Source organism: Coregonus lavaretus, assembly GCF_964263955.1.
Source record: "Coregonus lavaretus genome assembly, chromosome: 1".
NCBI classification, from domain to species: domain Eukaryota; kingdom Metazoa; phylum Chordata; class Actinopteri; order Salmoniformes; family Salmonidae; genus Coregonus; species Coregonus lavaretus.
In genome coordinates this window covers 58,900,281-58,924,399 of record NC_139988.1, presented here as the reverse complement: position 1 = coordinate 58,924,399, position 24,119 = coordinate 58,900,281, and the positions used below count along the sequence as shown (strand labels likewise).

Here is a 24,119-nt window from a genome sequence, read left to right as displayed (position 1 = left end):
CACTGCACACTGCCGTATCCCATCTGTACAAGAGGAATACCTACGTCAGAATGCTGTTCATTGAATATAGCTCAGCCTTCAACACCATAGTACCCTCCAAGCTCATCATTAAGCTTGGGGCCCTGGGTCTGAACCCCGCCCTGTGCAACTGGGTCCTGGACTTCCTGATGGTGAAAGTAGGAAACAACACCTCCACTTCGCTGATCCTCAACACTGGGGCCCCACAAGGGTGCGTGCTCAGCCCCCTCCTGTACTCCCTGTTCACCCATGACTGCGTGGCCACTCAATCATCAAGTTTGCAGACGACACAACAGTAGTAGGCCTGATTACCAACAATGACGAGACAGCCTACAGGGAGGAGTTGAGGGCCCTGGCGGAGTGGTGCCAGGAAAATAATCTCTCTGTCAACAAAACAAAGGAGCTGATCGTGGACTCAGGAAACAGCACAGGGAGCACGCCCCTATCCACATCGACGGGACCACAGTGGAGAAGGTGGAAAAGCTTCAAGTTCCTCGGCATACACCACTGACAATCACTGAAATGGTCCACCCACACAGACAGTGTGCTGCAGGACTCTCCAGAGGGTGGTGCAGTCTGCCCAATGCATCACACTGCCTGCCCTCCAGGACACCTACAGCACCCGATGTCACAGGAAGGCCAAAAAGATCATCAAGGACATCAACCACCCGACCCACGGCCTGTTCACCCCGCTATCATCCAGAAGGTGAGATCAGTACAGGTGCATCAAAGCTGGGACAGAGAGACTGAAAAACAGCTTCTATCTCAAGGCCATCAGACTGTTAAATAGCCATCACTAGCCGGCTACCACCCAGTTACTCCACCCTGCACCTTAGAGGCTGCTGCCCTATATACATAGACATGGCCACTTTAATAATGGAACACTAGTCACTTTAATAATGTTTACATACTGCTTTACTCATCTCATATGTATATACTGTATTCTATTCTACTGTATTTTAGTCAATGCCACTCCGACATTGCTCGTCCTAATATTTAGATTAATTCCATTCTTTTACTTTTAGATTTGTGCATTGTTGTGAATTGTTAGATACTACTGCACTGTTGGAGCTAGGAACACAAGCATTTCGCTACACCCGCAATAACATTTGGACAATGCAAATAGTCCGGGTAGCCATGATTAGCTGTTCAGGAGTCTTATGGCTTGGGGGTAGAAGCTGTTAAGAAGCCTTTTGGACCTAGACTTGGTGCTCCGGTACCGCTTGCCGTGTGGTAGCAGAGAGAACAGTCTATGACTAGGGTGGCTGGAGTCTTTGACAATTTTTAGGGCCTTCATCTGACACCGCCTGGTATAGAGGTCCTGGATGGCAGGAAGCTTGGCCCCAGTGATGTACTGGGCCGTAAGCACTACCCTCTGTTGTGCCTTGCGGTCGGAGGCCGAGCAGTTGCCATACCAGGCGGTGATGCAACCAGTCAGGATGCTCTCGTGAGTGCTATGGGTCGGTAGTCATTTAGGCAGGTTATCTTAGTGTTCTTGGGTACAGGGACTATGGTGGTCTGCTTGAAACAGGTTGGTATTACAGACTCAGTCAGGGACATGTTGAAAATGTCAGTGAAGACACTTGCCAGTTGGTCAGCGCATGCTCGGAGTACACGTCCTGGTAATTCGTCTGGTCCTGCGGCCTTGTGAATGTTGACCTGCTTAAAAATCTGATCACATAGTCATCTGGAACAGCTGATGCTCTCATGCATGCTTCAGTGTTGCTTGCCTCGAAGCGAGCATAGAAGTGATTTAGCTCGTCTGGTAGGCTCGTGTCACTGGGCAGCTCGTGGCTGTGCTTCCCTTTGTAGTGTGTAATAGTTTGCATGCCCTGCCACATCCAACGAGCGTTGGAGCCGGTGTAGTACGACTCAATCTTAGTCCTGTATTGACTCTTTGCCTGTTTGATGGTTCATCAGAGGGCATAGCGGGATTTCTTATAAGCGTCCGGGTTAGAGTCCCGCTCCTTGAAAGAGGCAGCTCTACCCTTTAGGTCAGTGCGGATGTTGCCTGTAATCCATGGCTTCTGGTTGGGGTATGTACGTACGGTCACTGTGGGGACGACGTCATCGATGCACTTATTGATGAAGCCAGTGACTGATGTGGTGTACTCCTCAATGGCATCGGAAGAATCCCGGAACATATTCCAGTCTGTGCTAGCAAAACAGTCCTGTTGCTTAGCATCTGCGTCATCTGACCACTTCCTTATTAACCGAGTCACCAGTGCTTCCTGCTTTAGTTTTTGCTTAAAATCAGGAGGATAGAATTATGGTCAGATTTGCCAAATCGAGGGCGAGCTTTGTACGCATCTCTGTGTGTGGAGTAAAGGTTTTCTATAGTTTTTTCCCCTCTGGTTGCACATTTAACATGCTGGTAAAAATTAGGTAGAACGGATGTAAGTTTTCCTGCATTAAAGTCCCCAGCCACTAGGAGCGCTGCCGCTGGATGAGCATTTTCCTGTTTGCTTATGGCCTTATACAGCTCATTGAGTGCAATCTTAGCATCGGTTTTTGGTGGTAAATAGACAGCTATGAAAAATATAGAAGAAAACTCTCTTGGTAAATAGTGTGGTCTACAGCTTATTATGAGATACTCTACCTCAGGCGAGCAAAACCTTGAGACTTCCCGGTTCAATTGATTTGTTAAAAAGCCAATAAATGAGACTTCTTAATAATAACCAAAACTGTTTTTATTGATACAATCTGAAAATTTACACACACAAAAAAATTAAAGGTAATATTACAAAGGATCAATAAATTTGCCAGCTTTCATTTCCCTAAATAGTACGAAACGGATCGTAATTTTTGTGTGTGGCTAATTTTAATAACCTATGTTCAATGTTAGTGAGTGTTTCTCAAAGTTACCTGACTTAACTTATTTATCCAGATTTGTTCAAATCCAACCCAGCCAGAAGAGCAAGGAAAACACCAATACATTAACACCCACCTCTCCAACCCCCTTCCCCACCAACCTGGAAACCCCATTTACAATTAGGTTTAATATGTTTTCCAAATAAACGATAGCATGCAAACATGAATGTATATTCCACTTTCACCCACAAAAAGGTAACTTTCCTGAAAGCCAGGAGTAAAAAATTCAGTCAATTGCTGGTGCTGTAACCATGAAAAAGTATTTAGGAAACTATAGCAGGGATTCATTCCGATCAGCTTTAGATCATTGACATTTAAAAGGTCATTTCCGGTTGAACCGACATATGCACCGTTCACCGTCAATGTGGTTTCCGCATAGCCGAAAAGGGCCAATCGGATTGAATCCCGGCCTGATATTTCCTAAAAGCTTAGTTATCCATCTCCACTCAACCAAACACTTGTTATAATAATACTAAAAAAAACATCTTAGGATCTTAATTGTATTTAATACATTTTAAAGAATCAATTGCAATGAAACAAAACATTTCTGCAGCTGAAAACACTGCAGACCAAGAGCTCTTTCCAACAGGCCAGAGAGTAGACTTACCCCTTGGACATGGTTCAGTAACCACAACCCAAACATGGCTACAGTCAAAGATCAAACATGAGGTCCACATTCGCGCACCTTTCATCCATAATTTCCCCCCAGTATTTTTCTTCCCACATTCCTAAACAACTTTGCAGTGGGATAGAGAATATTTGAATTTCCTATAGGTACAAGAAGATCTTGCCTTTATTCCCTAAAAACCCATGTATTAATCTTATATCCAGGACACGAGATCCAGTCCCTTTACAACTTCTGTTTCTTTTTGGCTGGTTTGATGGGGATTATCTCCTCGTCAAAGTCTTCTTCTTCGCTAGACATGTCAGTGTCAGCATTGTCAGAGGCTGGTAGAGAAGAGGACAAGTTATCAATCACTAGGAAAAAAGGGGTCCTCGGTTAGGACCGTTTACTCTCTCACTGCCAACAGGTCAGAGAACTTACAGACTGTCCCTTTAAAGGAAAGATTCACCCATTTTGAATGTTATATAGTTTTTGTGCATCTCTAAGCGATGTTTTATCAATTCCCAGGGTCATTTCATGTTTTCATGTGTATCTGAGCTATTGCCGTTCAAGCAGGTAGAAATACAGCCGGTATGACGAGTTTTGCATCATATGACGGGTGAATCTTTCCTTTAATGTATATGTGGTCAAGATCATGTCCTTACAGGCCAATTATTCAATCAATCAATCATCTTACCAATGAGGTGTAGACCGCTAACGGTCACTGGTCCGGTACCCGACTTCAGTCTGATGGTGACGGGGGCCTTCAACTCAAACTCCCCAAGACTCACCTGAGGAAGAGAACAATTGAGATTGCCAACCACACACACCGCAAGACAGACATTTAATCCAAAATCGATCCCTAGCCCTTTCAGATCCACACAAATGCCTAAGAACTAGACAAACATCTGAAACCTCCAAGTGTTACAGGTGGCCAGTGCATTATGAGATTGTTTCATTTCCCACATGTGGAAAGTCAGAAACTTTACAAATAAGCAGCGTGTAGGAGATTGTAGAAGCGTCTTCTTTTGAATTCCTTCCCCTCCCAGTCTGAACTAGGTGGTGGTGTATGTGTGCCACTCACCATGGGCAGGCAGTTGATATGGAGGTTGGCGACGGGTACAGAGATAGTTTTCCCCTGGTGGTTCATAGCGGTCACCTCCACCACATTACTCTCCTCCTTCGCTCCCTCTCCTAGGCAAACCTAGAGATAGAAGACAACAGATTTATCCAGTATTTGTACAGCAGGGACTTCGCTCCCTCTAAATAGAATCATACAGTGGATTTGAAGAGGCATTACAACATTGATTCGCTAACTTTTCTGTATCAGAGGCGTGTACGCTATGCTACAGCAACAGAACTCTAGACCCTGGCACATCTGAGAACAATTGGTTCCAATCTCATGAGTAACGTTATCATGTCTCAGAAAAAAGTTAGTCTAACTGTACAAAAGAGAGTGAAGTGATATAGTTAGCTAGCTTAAAGTAAGACCTACCGTCCGTAGCTCGAGAAAGTGTTCCAAATCCTCCTCTTCGTCCCCTTGGAAAGTGTAGAACGGTACTTTGGAGGATAATTCACAACCTACGAAGATACAATGTTGCAATTTTAGCTAACATTACAAGTGTGGTTCAGAGGCGGGTGTAACATTAGCGCGTACAGCTGTGGTGTATAATAATTATGATAAAATGTAAATATTTTAGCAGTCTTTCTTATAATACATTTCTCTCTAAATCGGTTACTCTCATTGTAAAAAAAAATACATTTTTAAAAAGTGCAATCAAACACGATCCAAAATACAGCATGATGGCATCCCCACGTGTGCTGCTACCACGGACTTTATACAACACTTTGCTTTGGAAAAGGCGATCCTTACTGAATACATAACTCTCCAATCTCGATTGGCCAACACTCCCGTGGTCTTCTGAGCAGCAATCGTCTTCTCCGTGACTGTGCGACATAATTGATTGTGTGAAAATAAAGTAAATGTATTAGCTAGCTCGATGGAAGATCACTCTTGCGTTCAAGAGATACAACATATGACGCCAAAACAAATCGCGTCGCAGGGGTAAATACGTCATCGACATGTGTTTGAAGGGAAGGGGCCAAAGGTTTGGGCTTTGGTTTGAGTCTGGAGTCTAATAATAAATAATAATATGCCATTTAGCAGACGCTTTTATCCAAAGCGACTTACAGTCATGCGTGCATACATTTTTGTGTATGGGTGGTCCCGGGGATCTACAGCATCAGTTATTGTTTGTCTATCAAGATAAGAAGTTAGAAAAACGAATTCCTTATCATAAACTAAGTTTCCATCCAATTGGCGACAGAATTTCATGCGAATATTGTAGAATCCGCATAACGAAAATATGCGCTTTTTCCCACCAGTGGTGTTTCCACCAAATGGACTTGTGGATAAAAATCAGTGCGTTATGACATAGTTCACACACAATGTACTTTTTCACTGAAGTTTTCATGCACCAAATAAAAATAAAAAGTTAATATGTTTCCATCGCATTTTCAACTCTACCGATAGTGATGAGGAAGCCCAGTGGCCGGCAGTGGGAGAAGATGGAGCGACATTCTGCACATTTTCTTATCATTAAACATTTGATCTCCATACAGTTTTCTGTTTTCAAAACTAGAATCTGTAACAAACAGAGTGGACTGCGTTTTTTAGACTTTACCCTTTGCCAAAGTTTCAAATCAAGTTTAGTTTAGGAGTGCAAGGGAAAATTGAGTTATTGCACCTGCGCACTTGAGTAGGCGTTCCCTAACGGAAATATGCAAATAAATGCTAGAACACGCCAATAGGATCTCACTAGCTCGTGCTTGGCTATGTCCACCTCCTTGCTTGTTCTGCCCACTATGATTAACTTGCTCCTATTGGAAACGACAGTCTATCTTTGGGTATGACTTTCCGCGAATAAAAACTGTGGATGGAAACGTGGTTACAAAATGGTGGTGCATAAAGAAAGTAGACCTACACATATTTCACCCACCTTCTCGTCATTAAAGCTAGTTAAGGAGGGAAATTATGCCTTTGCAGCCTGAATGGAGGATGCTTTCTGTATGAGCCGGTCCATGGGGAACACGAGTGTGTTACTGGGCACATCCAGCCTAGTGCAGATATAGCGAACATGCACTGTCGACTGCTTAGGCTATATAACTAGTGGGGATCCTAATAAATACAGTAGTCTACATAATACCTGTTACATAGTTGCAGCTGTTTACTGATATGACTGGGTGTTGAGTTGTGTAATCATAACACCTTTTTCACGAGATCATACAATAATACACTACTCAAAACACGTTTTACATTGTTTATTAATATTATGAACCATAATTTTCCTTTTACATACAAATTTTACAGAAATTATAGTTACATTATCAATAAACGTCCCCCGCAACAAACAAAAAAAATGTCCCCATGTATGTATCACCAAATGCAGGCCTACAATAATCTCTTTCAACTGCAGCTATACTTTCAAAATCAGGAGGCAGAAGAAAAGCAATCGTCACAATAGCACAAGCAATGACAAAATGTCTGACGTTATGGAAAAGTGAATCCTTCAATACCAGTGGAGAACTGGGAGGATACATGTTGCTATTCTCTCTGGGAAATTGACTTGACCATCACAGAATAATATAGTCGGGAGGGTGACGTGTTGAATAGAGCAGACTAAAAGGACTGCAATCTAACTAGTGTTTAAAATATTTAAACTGATTCAGGCTTGTGCTCATTGAGAAATGACAAAAGTCAGAAAACAAAAATTAGCAAACCAAATACTTGTCTTCTTTTTTCCCTACTCCTTTACATGTTTTAATTGACTTGTCTATGTAGGTCGTGTCTGCGGCGACGTCATAGGTTGAGGACGGGAATCAAGCTATCAACTCCCCCGATGAACTAGACTGTAATATGGATGTATCTTTTTTAATTTTATGTTTGCTAAACCAAACAAATCTAATAAGCATCATGCACAGCACAGATGTACTGTATGTATCAAACCATCACATTGGCAGGCAGCTAGGACAAAGCAACAACATGAGCTACGGCTGCTCCTCATGTTACAAAGAGAAGGCTTCATGTTAGGATCAAAGTGATTTTTTTTACTCGCTTTACATTAACAAAAACAGCAAAATGAGAAACACGTTTGGAGTATAAAACATTTAACACATACGTAGATACAAAAGGCCTAGGTATAGTATATCGCCCCCTCCATTTCTCTCTTGGCACGGCCAGGGCCAGTGAAGGTAGTCAGTTAGTGCCACTCTAGCTTAACAACCCTAACCGGGAGAAGGGCAGCAATGGTATTCAAGTGGGTGCAATGTTGTAGGACGTTGCAGATAGAAATGTGGGGTACAGAGCCGACATGGTTCCTCATTCTGCTTGGCAGGTAATTGCGTCTGTCCTACACAGTATATTTCTAACTGAACGTTCTGTCCTGGATAAGATTCAGGTTAGTGGTTAGCATTCCTCAGCACATTGCGGGAAGTTGAGAAATAGAGCAGCTGTATTATAGCGGGAGTGCTGAAGCATCTGCAAACTATTTTGTCGTATTTTCACGTTTTCTAACATTAAGATAAGGTTAATCTCTCTTGGTTTAATAGCCAGAGCACTGGATTTTTGACTGAATCTAGAGACATTTCAGAGCAGATGGCCCACCCTTGAGTTAAGGTGCGTTCGTTTTTAGCTCTCCTGGGGTACTGGGAGGTCGGAGTTTGCCTTTTTAGACTATTCCATGCTAAATAAAATGTCAAAACAGCCCACCCTGGGCACCAAGCAAGCTAAAATGAACCCACCCATTCTCAAGTCCCCTTGTGTATTTGTCAGGTGGAAGGTGGATTGACAGTAGATAAGAGTGCATGAGAATCACCTGTGATCTACAGTACAGGGCAATAGGCCCCTTGGAGATATCCACAGGTAGAAAAATCATATAGAAAGGCAATGAACCAAAACGCAATATAAAAGCAATATATAAACATACTGTAAAGAATAGGGACGTACATCTTTCCTTTCCAAAACGATTCTATACGTATCTAGATACGATACAGGAACGATACGTTTTAGTTTGAAACGATTCGGTGCGATTCGGTTTGATTAGAGAACGAATCGATGCGATTCGGTTCGATGCGATGCACTAACATTTGTTGCATAAACACATTCATTTTCCATTCTGAATTAAAATCTGCTGCTGATGGAGCTCATGAGCTGGGCCTCTCTGAGCTGGAACTGTCCGAGCTGACTTCTCCGTGTGTGTGTGTTCGTGTAAATGATGTATTTCTATGCGGTGTATGTACTATGCAGGCACCTGAGCTGAGCCATAAGGGAGACTAGGCATCTACCACCCTACTACAACTATCAGATTGGGGGGGGGGGCAATGTAGCATATGTTTTTTGTCCCCCCACTTTGATTCTGAAATCACCAACACCCACTAATGCAGATTAAGTGTTAGTGCTAGTAATGTATCAATATTTATTGTTTACAAAATTAGTCATAGCTAATTGTTTACAAATTAGCTATGACATAGGCAATGAATATATAGCACAACCTTTTTCAAAATTGAATAGTTTTTACTGTTCGGAAGTTATGGAGTGATGTTATCCTCTCGCTTCGACCATGCAGTGCGCCTCCCAAAGGTGATTGGTGTCCTCGTTATGAAATGATCAACTTTACCCTGTATATCTAAAAATGACCATATACACTGATTGCTTAAAGTAAAACTACCAAACTATTGCTGATGGTGAACCTGAACAATCAAAACATATTGTAAACCCTGTTCTGCAGGTATAGGCAGAAGAGAGTTGTCTCCTCCAGTAAAACACAATTTTCAACAGCACATAGATAACAATAACCTAGCAAATTACATAGGTTGTCACTCAACTAATAAAGCCTAATATCAAGCAAGCCATTTTAGCATTTAAATGCTGAAGGTGCCGCACAGATATGCAAGTGCAGGAACAGGCCGCCTACATTGTGTTGGTCAGCGCGCGAAGCTGGGCACTGTGCGCAGTGTGTGAATGCGGCCCGCAATTCCGGGCTTTCCTGAATGTGGGCATTCCTTTCCTGAATATGCAGATGCAGGAATGCCCACATGCAGGAACGCCTCGAATTGCGGGCCGCAATTGCACCCTTCTCATACACCTTTCAAACCAATACGTTTTTTCAGCTAACTTTAGCATCCCGCCAACTTTTTGCAGACTTCTCTTTATATATGAAAGGTATTCCCGGAGACTTGATTGTGGTAAAGTTCTGCCTACAGCTTAGTATGAAATGTAGCCGTAATGCTGAGGCGGCATTGGCACGCTCTTAAGTTATTGATGGTTGCTAGGCAGCGCCCGTTACTACTCTCATCCTGGCAGTTCTAAACTTTGCGAGACATGTCACTTCACCCATCTTCGAATAGCCCACCACATGCACTGTTTTCTTAACTACTACTGGATGGATCCAAAAAGAATTACCGTGGGAGTAAATATCACTGAATGACACAAATATTGGAATAAAGTAGGCTAATCCAATTGAAGGCATCAAATTGTTGCTTACTGAAACTCCCAAAGTCATCCAATTGTTATAATACATTTGATTGACGCAATAGCCTACCTGCGTGTGGTCAACTATTTCAGCACCGTTTCGCGCTGCTTTGAGACAAGCATGGGTCTTGATAAATCAATGTCAAATTTTTATTTTCACTGAATCTCCGTTTGGATATTGGTTAGACTACAATTAGGCTGTTGAAATGTTAGTGAAGTTGAGGTGAGTGCAGCTCATGATCATCTTGTCTAGTTGGCTCATTTATTAGCACTGATCAGAACATATTGCCAGCATGTTATGTGAATTCACTGGCAGTCGCTTTAGTAGCCTAGGCCTACTCAATACCAAAAGCCTGCGACTTGTCTTAATCAATCAATGTGATTTTGTTTAACTGAATCTCCGTCTGTATATTTGGTTAATTCTCTGGCTGGGCAAATAAGTGGAGGTGGTATAGCTCATCTATTCGTTTGCTCATCCATCACTGATCAGAAACATTTAGCATGCAATAATGTAGCCGAAATTAAGTGTAGGCCTATTATTTTGTTCGATCACTTACAATCAACAAAAGCCTGCAGAGGTTGTGAAATATGAACCCGAGACTCAAATGCTTTTGAAAATATAGATTGCTATTATTTTCTATCGGTATCATGATGAAGATACTCTCAATGTAAGACCCTATGCCTGCTCCCTAACAAAGCAGAGTGAGGGTAGGAAAGAGATGAAACGTGGATCAAAAAAACATGGGCTTGCCCTGGGCTGTTTCAAAATATCACTTTTTTATATGACATCGGTTCCACACATTGCCGTGACGCAAGTTGTGTGGGAAATATATTTGTTGTATTTTATTCTGTTATATTTAATTATATTCTTAGCCTACTATAAAATATGTGTGTCGACTGATCCGGGTAGCCTAAGTATGTCCTGTCTGTTTAATTAACAAAATAAAAATGTATTTCATGTGGATGCCGCAGCCATATAGGCTGCAGAGACCAGTAACATAATTGATCTCAAAATATGGCATTCTATTATTTTGGGGGACAAAATGAGTCTTATGTTTCTTAGATCCTGCCTAAAACTAATTAATAATGGATTTATTTGTGATGGTGTATATTCAATTGATTTATTACCCACATTGGCCCACGTCTACTCTCACTCCTACACTTGCAGACATGTGCACGGGAGATATTAAAAAAAGGCTTATCCTGGCAAGAATGTGGTAAAAATGTGACTGTATGAATTGGGCTCTAAAAAACATTGCCTGTATTTAAAAAAAAAATTTTTTTACAGGCAACATACCGTAAAGTCTGTCTGTAAAGTGTATCAGTTTGACTAGGCTACTGATATTGCCTGGGGTTGTTCGGCATGCAAAATGACTTGTAGATCAATGACTGTCAACAGTTACATGCAGTTCGACACGGAAGGAAAGAGGACGCATCAGTTGTCACAAAAGTTTAGAAGTATTTTTGGAAGGTAGAAAGAATGTAATATGAGCAAAAGATGTTGGTGAACCGGCGATTCGTAACATTTAAATTGATTTTCTGACCGATGTATGCTACATTTGGATCGGTTTGGGGTCCGCGGACCGGTGCACTTATATCTTCAAACATTTTAAATGGAGACCAATGCGTATCGGTAAATCGCTACATCCCTAGTAAAAAAGCATGGCCAAAAGCAAAGGGTTAAGGGAATAGACTGAGAACCATAACAGAAGTGACCACTTCCACATATTCCTTTCTCTCTCTTCAAGGTTATCCATTCCTACTCAGGTGGGTTTCCAGAAAACAACTCTTGTTACTACTAGTCTTCAGAAGTTTCCTCGAACACTCAAACATATGATTTCCTCTGCATGTTTGTCACCGTTTAGGTAAACTATTGAGGAATCTGTAACACACCACAATGAGACAATTGGTTTTTCAAACTCAAGAGTGAAATGGATGCACTGGAAAACTCTACAGTATAGGTGGAATCATAAACCATTCTCCACTCTGTTAGCTAGGAGGACCACCTGTTTGAAGAGGTGGTGCACGAGAAAACGGTAATATACTTTAAAAGGCCCCTTTTCCCCAACCAGCACCCCCGTCAGCTAGGCCTATACTAGGGTGCAGTGTCAGGACCTACTACCAAGTCTCAAATCACTCCCTATTCTCTCTACACTGCACTACCTTTTTCAGACAAAAGTAATGTGTTACATGGGGAATAGGGTGCCATTTCAGATGAAGTAATATCTAAATACACCCCCTGACTGTGTCTGTGTGAGACGCAGACAGACCCCCACTCGGGGCTACTGACAGTCAAGTCGAATGGTCTGAAAGGCTAATGGAAGTGGATGGCACCTGACCAGCTCCTACTTCCTGCAGCCGTACGGGGAACAGTCACCACCGACTCCACTCTGGAGACCAAATACAGAAGGAAACCGTCCGCCATCTTGGCTCAAATCAACACACACAGGGCTTTACAGGGCTGCAGATGACCTCTGTGGCTCTTACAGTTTCGGATTCTGTTTCAATCCGGCAGAGCTCTGGGCCTCTAAGGGCAGCACAGTGAATCTGTACAAGATGCCATGTTTCTGAACACTGTCTAAAAACAGGCTGCCTCTAGCCTTGTCTAGTCCAGGTGGTTGAAGTATAAAATCGTCAAGTATTGGTTGTTTTGTAAAGGTAACAGACAGTCAGACAGTGATCCTTAGCCTGGCTGACTTAAGCTCTCTATACAGCTCCATGGTTGCTTGGTTAGCCAGGCTAACTGTCTCAGAAGATGCGTCCCGTGTTGATGATGTCGTAGTTGTTCTTAGAGGCTGCGGCCCATGATGATGATGTCTTTGGGGAAGCCTTCCATCTTGGCGACCTCGAAGCAGCCAAGCTTACTGTAGAAGTCTATCATCCTCTTGTCTGCCTGACGCACCTCACAGAACGCACCAATGGAACCTGGGGGAGAAAGAGTAAACAGCTTAGCAACATAAGTAAGTAACAGTTACGATAACACTACTTAAAACATGCAGATATGCTTGATAATTTGTTATAAGCACGTATGAGCCTTAATGTACTACTATACGGCTAATAATGTTACGTCTCTCTATGTAGGACTTTTTCAACTGACTCAAAATGGCTGGTATTTAGCTAGGACCATTACGAGATGATGATACAACATAAGTGGATCATACAATTTCATGACAAGCATCCTTATGCATTATAAATGGGATGTGGATGACTGAAGTTTTCGATAATGGATCATAGATGTTTGTTAGGGACGATTAATAGATGAGTTCCCCCCCCAGCAAATGTGCTTGATTGATTAAGACAGGTTCTGTAGACTCCACCTACCATTGGCCTTGAGGGAGGAGAGCAGGCACCCCATCATGCTCTTGGCCACGCTGGGGTCGGTGACCTTGGCATGGATGTCCACTTTGATGAGGGACGGGAAGTTGGAGAGGAACGACTCTGGGAGGCCCTCCTCCTCCTCATGGAAACTCAACATCATCTTCTACAGGAGGGGGAGAGAGATCGTTTGACATTTTAGTAATTTAACAGACGCTCTCATCCAGAGCAACGTACAATAATAACCCTTTCACACTATCATGCCCACCTGAACTGTACGGTCTCGGTTATTTTCCTTTGACATTGTACTTTCCAGCAACTATGGTGCATGCATAACCAGGCCAGCCCAGTACAGCTCGGCTTGGTTCGGCTCAGTTCAGTAGTGTGAAAGAGGTATTGTGAATTCGACCGAAGTAGGTAAGACAACCAGATATCATGTTCATTGCGCAACTTATGAAAATAAAAAAAAGTATCACAGCACTAGAATAAAAACAGTCAATTGAAAGAGACTCAAAGTCAACCCAGTCTCCTACCTCGGCTTCAGAGAGGTCCTTCTGGCAGTCGGGCTTGTTGTATTTCTCCTGCATGGAGGGTATCCAGCTCATCTTACACTTCTTGACAAAGGGCTTGACGTCCACAGTGCCCAGAGCGTAACCACATATCCCCTCCTCGTCCTCCAGGACAAACCCATAGTCTGGACTCAGGTTCAGAAACCCTCCTACTAACCTGGAGAACAATTTACATTAGGGTGAATTGTCTCCACTTCCATAGTTTTCAAAATAATGTTAGATGACAACTAAAATAAAAAAGTACTTACCTGTCTCCTATGAGGTCTGGCTCCTCTCCAGAGAAGGGCAGTTCCTCCACTCCTTCAGAGTACATCTCTCTGCAGATCTTATAAACCGCATGCTGGAACACACACGAGCAGTTAGAGGACTCAGCACACCGCGCACGCACACACACAGGAATGGAGGAGACTGCTGACAGTGCAGAATGGATAAACAGTCCTGCAAAAGAACCTCAAAGCAGTGTTTAAAACTAGGACAGCTCAGATACCAACAGTGTGCAGTTACACCCAGTCTGTACAGCTAATTACTGACTGCATACAGGAATCATTGCTCCAGAAGGGAAATGACACCCACCCATACCCACACACAGACAGACACACCTACTGATGTAAGGCAAAGGTGCCATAAAAACTCTCCTCACCTCATCTTTAGCATAGTAGGGCCTGATGGAATAGATTTTGGATGTTGGCAGTGCGGGAGGAGGCTGGAAGAAAAGATCGTTTGCCCCGTCGATTGGCAACAATCTCTGTCGAGGGATCAAAACAGACAGGTTCAGTATAACCGACATCAGGCACTGGGTCTCTGCATTCACTGTCTCAGACTCAGAGCTCCTTTGCTACTGCTAAGACACTGTGGCACCAACAACAGCAGTGTCAAAGGAAGGTTAAACCAGCCAATGGTCCAAGACATGGAAGTAACGTTACTAAAAATGGCTTCTGTGGCACTTTTGGCTAGACAGTGAACAGCAGTAGCAAATCATCACATCTGTTTTTATGAGAGCATAGCACATACAGCATGTTTTCTTTTTAAAGACAGCGGAATATGAGTTACAGGTGTAAATGGGAGGAGCAGAGGCTTGGTCTGAGAAAGGTGCTGCTGGCTAAAGGAGATGCTGCTGCTCCATTCCCCGTGTCTGGTCTAAGGCATCGCTTCGAGTCGCTGCGCTGGGCAGGGCCGGGCCCTCCTGTAGAGAGAAGTCATGATGCTGGCGCTGACACAGAGACAAAACTCCAGGAGCAAAACTCCAGAAGTAAAACATTATTTGAACATTAAATTAAACATTAGATACACCAAGTCTTTTAAAGATCAACTACTACAGAGTTGAAAAAACCCTGTTTCCAACAGTCTAGGAGTATCGTTCAACAGTCTATTCTAGTCTAGGAGTATCGTGTTTGCTCATGGAGTTTGTTGTGCGGGCGGACTCGCTTGCGTTCTCGCTGGCGCTGCGATGCATGAGCTTGCGTGTGCAAAGGGGGGATTTTTGCACTGAGCTTTTCCTGCAAAGAAATGAGATGTCATGGAAATCCAACCCTAGCCATGCCACACGTTCAGGAGAGATGGCAGAACGCGTGCGCCAAGGAAAAGCAGCATCTCCTTTGGGCAGTCGGCTGAAAGAAATTCAAATTTGAGAAAACCACAGTGTGACTGCTTTAGCTTTTTATGATGTCAGTTCACCCTTTCCCTTTTTAGACTGGTTGGACCAATACCTTTAGAAACTCACAGGCACTCTCTGTCCAAGACATGGACTTATTATATAAGGATTCGGAGGTATACACCTTTTAAGACATTCAGACCTAGTCATGATCAGCCCACCTTAGACAGACCAAACCCTTTCGCGTCTGCTGTGCGCAACAACCACTTTCTCTTCAACACAAAACTCGTATTTTCTTTACTAGCATTACACCACATTTATGATCTGTGAAGTCAGTGCATAGGTATATACCTGGAACTCTCCTGCTAGACCGCCCCTAAAGGCCCAAGGCTCTTGGTCTCCACTAAGGAACTGTGCAGTGGCCTGACTACGGCACCCTGTTAGGAGCACACAGCGGCGGAGGGACACAGTGTTACCATGGGGACCAGAGATAAGACGGGACTTGCTGACAGATGGTGGTCGTGGTGGTGGGGGGTTCGAGGAGGGTCTTAGGTTATCATTATTTTCCAATCACTCTAAAGAAAATAAAAAGCTTTTTTAAATAATAAAATGGGTTTGGTTGGACTTGGGGCTCGAGCAACTAAAGCTTACTTTGGTGTGTCTCACTGGGAGGAATGATTGAGGTTATAAAGCCTGAATCAATTAGACTCAATCGACAGTCGGATTCTGATTCACTTGCAGTGAGAACTTCCAAGTCATCCATGCTCTAACTAGCTTAACTGACCTTCGATCAGTGTTTAGCTGGAACTCGTCCTACTGTGTAAGCTTCAGCTGCCGTCGCCCCACTGATCCCAGCACCTCATCTGAAGTCACATTCTCATCTAACCTGCCTCAGCACCTGACCAGGGAGCAGGACTCAAACCAGGAAGAGCGAGAGAAGGCTTAAAAAACACACACACTAAAAAGGTTGCAAAGTTTCAGTGCACCTCAAGTGCTCGCTTGACTGGGGAGTACCTACTGTGGTGTTGGCATTCTTACGAGAGCAGCCTTGAAAATCGTATTGTCAGTCACACCTTTCAAACATATGAGTGACTGCCATCATCGGTTGTTGTGCCTGTGAAGCACTTTGTGACAAGAAAGTGCTATATAGATCAGATTGATAGACGATGCCACACCTGGTGATGAGGTCTCCTGTCATGTGAAGAGACAGACGCTGCTATAACATACAGTAACAACCTCACCCTGACTAGAACACTTCCTCTGACGAGGCTGGCTCCACTCATCACACAGATGCACCCACAGACAGGAACTCACAGCTAGCTTTTAGCTGCTTGGGAGTGAAGCACCACCACACTGGAGACACGTATCTCTATCTTAATAAAACAACTGTTATTTCAGTTTTGTTCTGCTTACCTCAGTGTGTCATGTTGCAATGTAAGTTTCTAGTCGTGAACGAACGACTAGTCACTTTCAAAGCATATTAAAGACAGAAAAATATGGTGTATACTGTAGTTAGTACCCCCAGACTACGGAGGATGGTAGACAGACTAACATTCTGAAAGCCAGGTGTGAACCCCAGTGTGTAGGTGCATCCAGTGCCGGTCCAAGACACATCTATGAAAAGGCCTACTGGTAAAAACAAACATGTTAGAGAGAAACAAACGCTATCAGAGAAAAAAGATTCAAACACGTTAACGCTTATCACTCGCTACTACAGCTCGCTGCGCAAAATGTGACTGTGACTTCATCCGGAGGGCTGCTTTCCTTCCATCACCCAAATCAAATCTCTTAATCGGATATGTAAATCAATCAAAACAAAAACCAATCAAAAAGGTGACAAGGCCTGCAGTGAGCATACGTCGGCCAGTGGCGATCCAATAGCAGTAGAAACTGGTACTGAGGATTTGTCCATCTGCACACGATGAAAGGAGAGAACAGTAGAAGATAGTCGTTAGTAAATGTGTCTCAGTAACAACACCAGGGAGGAGAAGGTAAGACTGACTGCCGGCTGCACAACTACAGACCAGTAAGGGGTTGATACATAGAATAGAGCTCTTAGATTGGGCCTTGAGGGCGGTTTAGTTATAAAAGAGAAGCTGTTGTCTACACAACAACTGGTTGACCTGATGAGGAAAAGCCTTTATGTTGCTTTATGTTCTGTTTAGCTAGCCCACAGCTGGTGCTGCTTTAGAAAGACAGAGACCTCCATTAAATGATTCATAAAGACCTACAAAATGGTTATCTACCGTCTAAAATGTTATACTGGTTTATAATGCCGTTATAGCTATGATTTAGCAGTGGTTCTGTCAGTGTGGGTTTGCTGCCTGCTGTTTACTGTATAGGTTAGTCTTCTGCTCTGGACAGAAACCTGTGAATGAAACATGGTTACTGTGTAACCTACAGGCCATGCTAGTGCTTCAGGATTGATCAAAACAGCTTCCTATGGCTGCAGACGACCTCTCACAGAAAAGTTGTTCTAACTGTATAAGAGTGCATTTGGGATCCCTGACTGGTTGACTCATTATCAAGACATGTAACATGTAGGTGAGGTGTGTGTGTGTGTGTGTGTGTGTAAGACGGGAGTGTTTTTGATTCCAAAGAGAATTGGCTCTGATACAGCTAGAAGAAACTATTCAGGAGAGGCCAGGCACTCGGAGCCAGCAATAACACTGGTACACAGAGCATGTGTTGAGAATAGGCTCTGCACTGACTTTGTAGACCTCTGCAGTTACTGTATTAGTGAGTTTCAATATGGTAACATTTTGTACCAGTAATACATTGGCTCAGAGATTTCATCGTTATCTTTGTTTATGCACTAGAATGGCCTTCCACAGTTAGTCACCTTGCTCTCCAAGCTCGTTGGCACGCTTGGGGGTGGGAGTGGCGCGGTTCCCCTTGTGTCCCACCCCCCAGACAGAGGGCTGGCAGCAGGTGTGTGTGTGAACGCAGAAGCCAGTTACTAGACACATAGCAAGCAGCAATACCCCATATCTGGACCTGTCACCACTGATACTGACAATTCACTTAGTTGTGGTGGACCAATTTATGTAGGGGGCTAGCAGTGCAAGCGGCATTCAGTCAGTCAAAAAGTAAAATCAACTAATCAAAAAGTGCAATAAAACAGAATCAAAACAACGATTAAAAAGCAATGTAGCAGATGCCTGTCTGTCACTGGTGGATATATAAGATAAGCCTAAATTATCCTAATACTAGTTGTAAGAGCTGACAACAAGAGTGCTCTAGACTCACCTTGAACACAGGTGAAAGCCAAGAGGTGAAATGTTGCATTGCCAAGTCTACAAATATGCTTTAGCCATCTGTTAAGCAGACTGGGCAGTGGGCACTATAGTTACAGTACATGTGCAGATGATTAATATGTGTATGACTAAACTACCTAAGACTGGGATGGCAGATGAAAGATCATACAGCTGCACTATCAATCTTTATCATGGAGAAACTGCATAAACATATCTGTAATGCTCATACAGAAGCTTACCTCAATGATATTCACCTTTGTGTATGTTTTGAGCTTATATAAAACTAGCCATGAGACTAGCTGCATTTTCACTGGATTAATAACTTCACCACAAAGCTTAAAGACGTGACATTAATTTTTTCATGCCTACAGTATATGCGTGTAATGTCCTACACTTACAGTGAGGGAAAAAAGTATTTGATCCCCTGCTGATTTTGTACATTTGCCCACTGAGAAAGAAATGATCAGTCTATAATTTTAATGGTAGGTTTATTTGAACAGTGAGACACAGAATAACAACAAAAAAATCCAGAAAAGTGCATGTCAAAAATGTTATAAATTGATTTGCATTTTAATGAGGGAAATACGTTTTTGACCCCCTCTCAATCAGAAAGATTTCTGGCTCCCAGGTGTCTTTTATACAGGTAATGAGCTGAGATTAGGAGCACACTCTTAAAGGGAGTGCTCCTAATCTCAGCTTGTTACCTGTATAAAAGACACCTGTCCACAAAAGCAATCAATCAGATTCCAAACTCTCCACCATGGCCAAGACCAAAGAGCTCTCCAAGGATGTAAGGGAAAAGATTGTAGACCTACACAAGGCTGGAATGGGCTACAAGACCATTGCCAAGCAGCTTGGTGAGAAGGTGACAACAGTTGGTGCGATTATTCGCAAATGGAAGAAACACAAAATAAATGTAAATCTCCCTCGGCCTGGGGCTCCATGCAAGATCTCACCTCGTGGAGTTGCAATGATCATGAGAACGGTGAGGAATCAGCCCAGAACTACACGGGAGGATCTTGTCAATGATCTCAAGGCAGCTGGGACCATAGTCACCAATAAAACTATTGGTAACACACTACGCCGTGAAGGACTGAAATCCTGCAGCGCCTGCAAGGTCCCCCTGCTCAAGAAAGCACATATACAGGCCCGTCTGAAGTTTGCCAATGAACATCTGAATGATTCAGAGGAGAACTGGGTGAAAGTGTTGTGGTCAGATGAGACCAAAATGGAGCTCTTTGGCATCAACTCAACTCGCCGTGTTTGGAGGAGGAGGAATGCTGCCTATGACCCCAAGATCACCATCCCCACCTTCAAACATGGAGGTTGAAACATTATGCTTTGGGGGTATTTTTCTGCTAAGGGGATAGGACAAATTCACCGCATCAAAGGGACAATTGACGGGGCCATGTACCGTCTAATCTTGGGTGAGAACCTCCTTCCCTCAGCCAGGGCATTGAAAATGGGTCGTGGATGGGTATTCCAGCATGACAATGACCCAAAACACACAGCCAAGGCCACAAAGGAGTGGCTCAAGAAGAAGAACATTAAGGTCCTGGAGTGGCCAAGCCAGTCTCCAGACATTAATCCCATAGATAATCTGTGGAGGGAATTGAAGGTTCGAGTTGCCAAACGTCAGCCTCGAAACCTTAATGACTTGGAGAAGATCTGCAAAGGGGAGTGGGACAAAATCCCTCCTGAGATGTGTGCAAATCTGGTGGCCAACTACAAGAAACGTATGACCTCTGTGATTGCCAACAAGGGTTTTGCCACCAAGTACTAAGTCATGTTTTGCAGAGGGGTCAAATACTTATTTCCCTCATTAAAATGCAAATCAATTTATAACATTTTTGACATGCGTTTTTCTGGATCTTTGTATTGTTATTCTGTCTCTCACTGTTCAAATAAACCTACCATTAAAATTATAGACTGATCATGTCTTTGTCAGTGGGCAAACGTACAAAATCAGCAGGGGATCAAAAACTTTTTTCCCTCACTGTACTAACTGTTCTGCTGCTCTGAGGAGTCGGAGTCATGCTGAATCGTTCCAGGTGTCCATACCATACGTACCTAGTTGGTGTGTATGAGTAGGGACATCAAACATTCAGGCTGCTGCACAGACACTATGGAGGCTCTAGTCTAGAGCATTTTTAAACTCTCTAAACGCTTAAATAAGTTAGAAATAGATGTCCTTGTTGCAATAGTTTGTGAGTGGGCAACATGTACTATCATCTTAAATTGACATGTTGAATATTTAGTATTTCATATGAAATTATTGTATATTGCACTAATTTCCCTAATGTGGACAGTTTGTGTTACTACCTTACACAAGCTTGCATTTTCACCCCATAAAATTAAGTGGAATTACACATCCTTTTTACCTCAGATTGGTGATGTTAGTATAAAAGTTTATAGTCATCATGATGACATAAGATTGATTGCTTAAAACAGATCAATATCTTTGGTTGTGTACCGTTGATTTTGTAACACGTAACGCATCGCAGGACTTAGAATGCGGAGTTAATGAAATGGCACGGAACATTCGGGGCAGTCTCTCTATCAAAGTCGCTAGCCACACACCAATCCATGGATCTGACATTCAAACTTTCACTTAAATAGCAGCCAACAATTGTCACTGTTGATGTCCTATGCCACGTCGTGATTCGTTTACAATAACTAATAGAAAACTAGGTCTATTCCCGTTTCCATGAAGGCAGCCTCCCGAAATCAACATCCAATATTCCAAAATATAGATATAAGCCTTCTACAAGTTCTCATCTAACCAACCATGTATAGGTTATTCCAAGTTTCAGTGTGGCCTTTGAATAGTGTTAGTTTGAACAGCGCTACACCCCAAATGTTTGCCTCCTGTTCTATTTATTTCAGCGTTTTATCGATGGAAGTGATTAACAAAAAATTTTTTGCGTTACACTGACAGCGTTGGCAACCCACTTGAATCAAAAAGCAACACTTCAAAATGTAGCTAGCTGTCTTCTACAAATTGTCCTATAACCAGTGAGGTACACATTATTCCCAGATTCAGTGTGTTTTTTGAGCTGTGTTAGTTATAACAGGAAGTGCAACCTCATCTCCCCCCTCTCGCGCAATTGATTTCAACATGATATCGATATGAGTGGTTGACAAATAAGTGTTGCATTTCTCTTTCCGTTTCGGCGACCCCCAAATCAAAATGCATCACTCCAAAATGTAACAGACTGTCTTTTGCAGGTTGTCTAACCAGTGATGTAAAAAATCTCAGTTTCCATGTGTTTTTTGTTGTTGTGTTAGTTTCAAAAGTATGTACAACCTGATTTCCCCGCTATATCAGTGATTTATTGCCACTTGTCAAAACAACTGGATTTTTGGTGCATGTGCAGTTTATAAGGGGCTTATATGATTACTATCGCTGTACATGTATGTGTAGATAGAACATTTTATGTTTCTGTTTTCAATGTATCACAAACTGTTTCTGCATACTAGTTGTTGATTTGGACACGTTAAAACTGTTTTGACATGGGGCTATTTATGAAAATGTCTTGTCAACAGGAGGCAGCATCAGCATCATTTTCAACTTGACAAGACATTTCATTTCCAATGGTATTATACTTAAAATCAGGTAAAAACTGCTGAATGATTCCAAAAATGTGCAGCGATTGATTTATTTAGATCAGGGGTGTCAAACGTACGGCCCGCGGGCCGGATCAGGCCCGCAAACAGGTTTAATCCGGCCCGCGAGATGATTTCAAAAAAAAAAAAAAAAAAAAAAAAAGAACTTTTTATTTTTTATTTTTTTGTAAAGTATAAAAATGCGCTGCAATTTTTCAATAAAATAAACTGCTGTTCCAATTGCGTCCACTGGATGGCGCAATAGCAATTGTGTTAAGCAAGCAAACTGTTTATACCGGGGCAGAGCAAGTAGGTCAAGCACGTGCAGCCAATGAGCTACTTTGTTTTGCCCGCGATATTTATTACGGCTTCTACTTTTAACATTATGTGCTTTGGCACCCTCATTGCCCCAATATGTCTCTGTCAAAAAAGAGAAAAGTGGACGCAGAGTGCAGAGTGTTCCAAGAAAAATGGTCATCCTATTTATTCACGGAATTGAATGGGAAAGCTGTATGTTTGGTGTGTTCAGAGCATGTTGCAGTGCTGAAAGAATATAACCTTCGTCGCCACTATGTGAGTCTTCATGCCGACAAATATGACAACTTTCAAGGACAGCGGAGATGAGAGAAGGTGAATGAACTGTTGGCGGGTCTGAAGAAACAGCAGTCTGTGTTTACTCACAGCCGAGACATCAGTGACGCTGCAGTGAAAGCTAGCTACCTCATTGCTAATGAAATCGAAGTGGCTTCAAAACCATTTAGTGAGGGTGAATTTGTAAAAACATGCATGATGAAGGCAGCGGAGATTGTGTGCCCTGAAAAGCGGCAGGCTTTTGCAAATATCAGCCTGACAAGAAACACAGTTGCAGACAGGATTTCCGATCTTTCAGTGGATTTGGACAGCCAGTTGAAGCAAAAAGTAAAGTCATTTATTGCGTTTTCGGTTGCAATTGATGAAAGCACGGACATTACAGATGTTGCACAACTGGCCATTTTAATCAGTTGATGACACATTGACCGTCACCGAGGAGTTCGTGGAGTTGGTGCCGATGACAGATACAACGACAGCAGCTGATATTTTTACCGCACTCGTCGGCGCGCTGGACAGGGTCGGAGTGGACTGGTCCCGCGCTGTCAGCCTGGCTACAGATGGTGCGCCCTCAATGATCGGGAAAAAAGCAGGCGTTGTGACAAAGTTCAGAGAGAAAGTGCAATCTGCAAATGGAGGACGTGATTTTTTGACTTTTCACTGTATTTTGCACCAGGAGGCTTTGTGTTGCAAGTCATTAAAGATGGATAACGTCATGAAGGTGGTCATCCAAACTGTTAATTTCATCCGATCCAGAAGCCTGAATCACCGTCAGTTTGACAGCCTTCTCAGAGAGAAAGACCACATCTATGGCCTGCCATACCACACTGAGGTAAGATGGTTAAGCCGAGGTGCTGTGCTGAGGCGTTTCTTTGATTTACGAGAAGAAATTGAACAGTTCATGGAAGAAAAGGGCAAACCAGTGTTAGAATTTCATTCCGCAGAATGGATGCAGGACCTTGCATTTATGGTGGATGTTACAGAGCACCTGAATAACTTGAACAAACAGCTGCAAGGGCGCAACAAAGTTGTCACGCAGTATTATGACAGCACACGTTCTTTCAAGTTGAAGCTGTCATTGTGGGAGACGCAACTTGCCGGTGGTGATGCAGCTCACTTCCCCTGTCTGAAAAATGTGTGCGCGACCCAACATGTGGCAGACATGAAGCGG

The 24,119-nt window shown here is 43.0% G+C and overlaps 2 protein-coding genes across 2 annotated transcripts in view; both read right to left on the bottom strand.

Moving 5' to 3' along the window:
- Positions 1 to 2,690: 2,690 nt before the first annotated feature.
- On the bottom strand, positions 2,691 to 5,538 carry npm3 (nucleophosmin/nucleoplasmin, 3). Its single transcript, XM_084163747.1, has 5 exons — positions 5,367 to 5,538; positions 4,989 to 5,074; positions 4,578 to 4,697; positions 4,191 to 4,284; positions 2,691 to 3,837 (listed from the first exon to the last, which is right to left on the bottom strand). Exons 1-5 carry the CDS (start codon positions 5,449 to 5,451, stop codon positions 3,740 to 3,742), a joined length of 483 nt encoding a protein of 160 aa, XP_084019873.1. The 5' UTR covers positions 5,452 to 5,538; the 3' UTR covers positions 2,691 to 3,739.
- Positions 5,539 to 11,306: 5,768 nt separating this feature from the next.
- Positions 11,307 to 24,119, bottom strand: part of LOC311135382 (protein O-GlcNAcase-like) — a 44,909-nt gene continuing 32,096 nt past the window's right edge. Inside the window, exons 13-18 of the mRNA XM_084169318.1 lie at positions 15,849 to 15,934; positions 14,547 to 14,651; positions 14,155 to 14,246; positions 13,871 to 14,063; positions 13,344 to 13,503; positions 11,307 to 12,947 (exon numbers count right to left, since the gene is read on the bottom strand). Of these exons, the coding sequence (XP_084025444.1) occupies positions 12,811 to 12,947; positions 13,344 to 13,503; positions 13,871 to 14,063; positions 14,155 to 14,246; positions 14,547 to 14,651; positions 15,849 to 15,934 (773 nt within the window). The 3' untranslated portion in view covers positions 11,307 to 12,810. The remainder of the gene's footprint in view (positions 12,948 to 13,343; positions 13,504 to 13,870; positions 14,064 to 14,154; positions 14,247 to 14,546; positions 14,652 to 15,848; positions 15,935 to 24,119) is intronic.

Coding starts and splice junctions, on each gene's coding strand:
- npm3 (XM_084163747.1), bottom strand. CDS start 5,451: ATGTCGCACAGTCACGGAGAAGACGATTGCTGCTCAGAAGACCACGGG. Junction 4,698..4,988: donor ACTTTCTCGAGCTACGGACG/GTAGGTCTTACT, acceptor TTCTATCTCTAG/GTTTGCCTAGGAGAGGGAGC. Junction 4,285..4,577: donor ATATCAACTGCCTGCCCATG/GTGAGTGGCACA, acceptor TCTCTTCCTCAG/GTGAGTCTTGGGGAGTTTGA.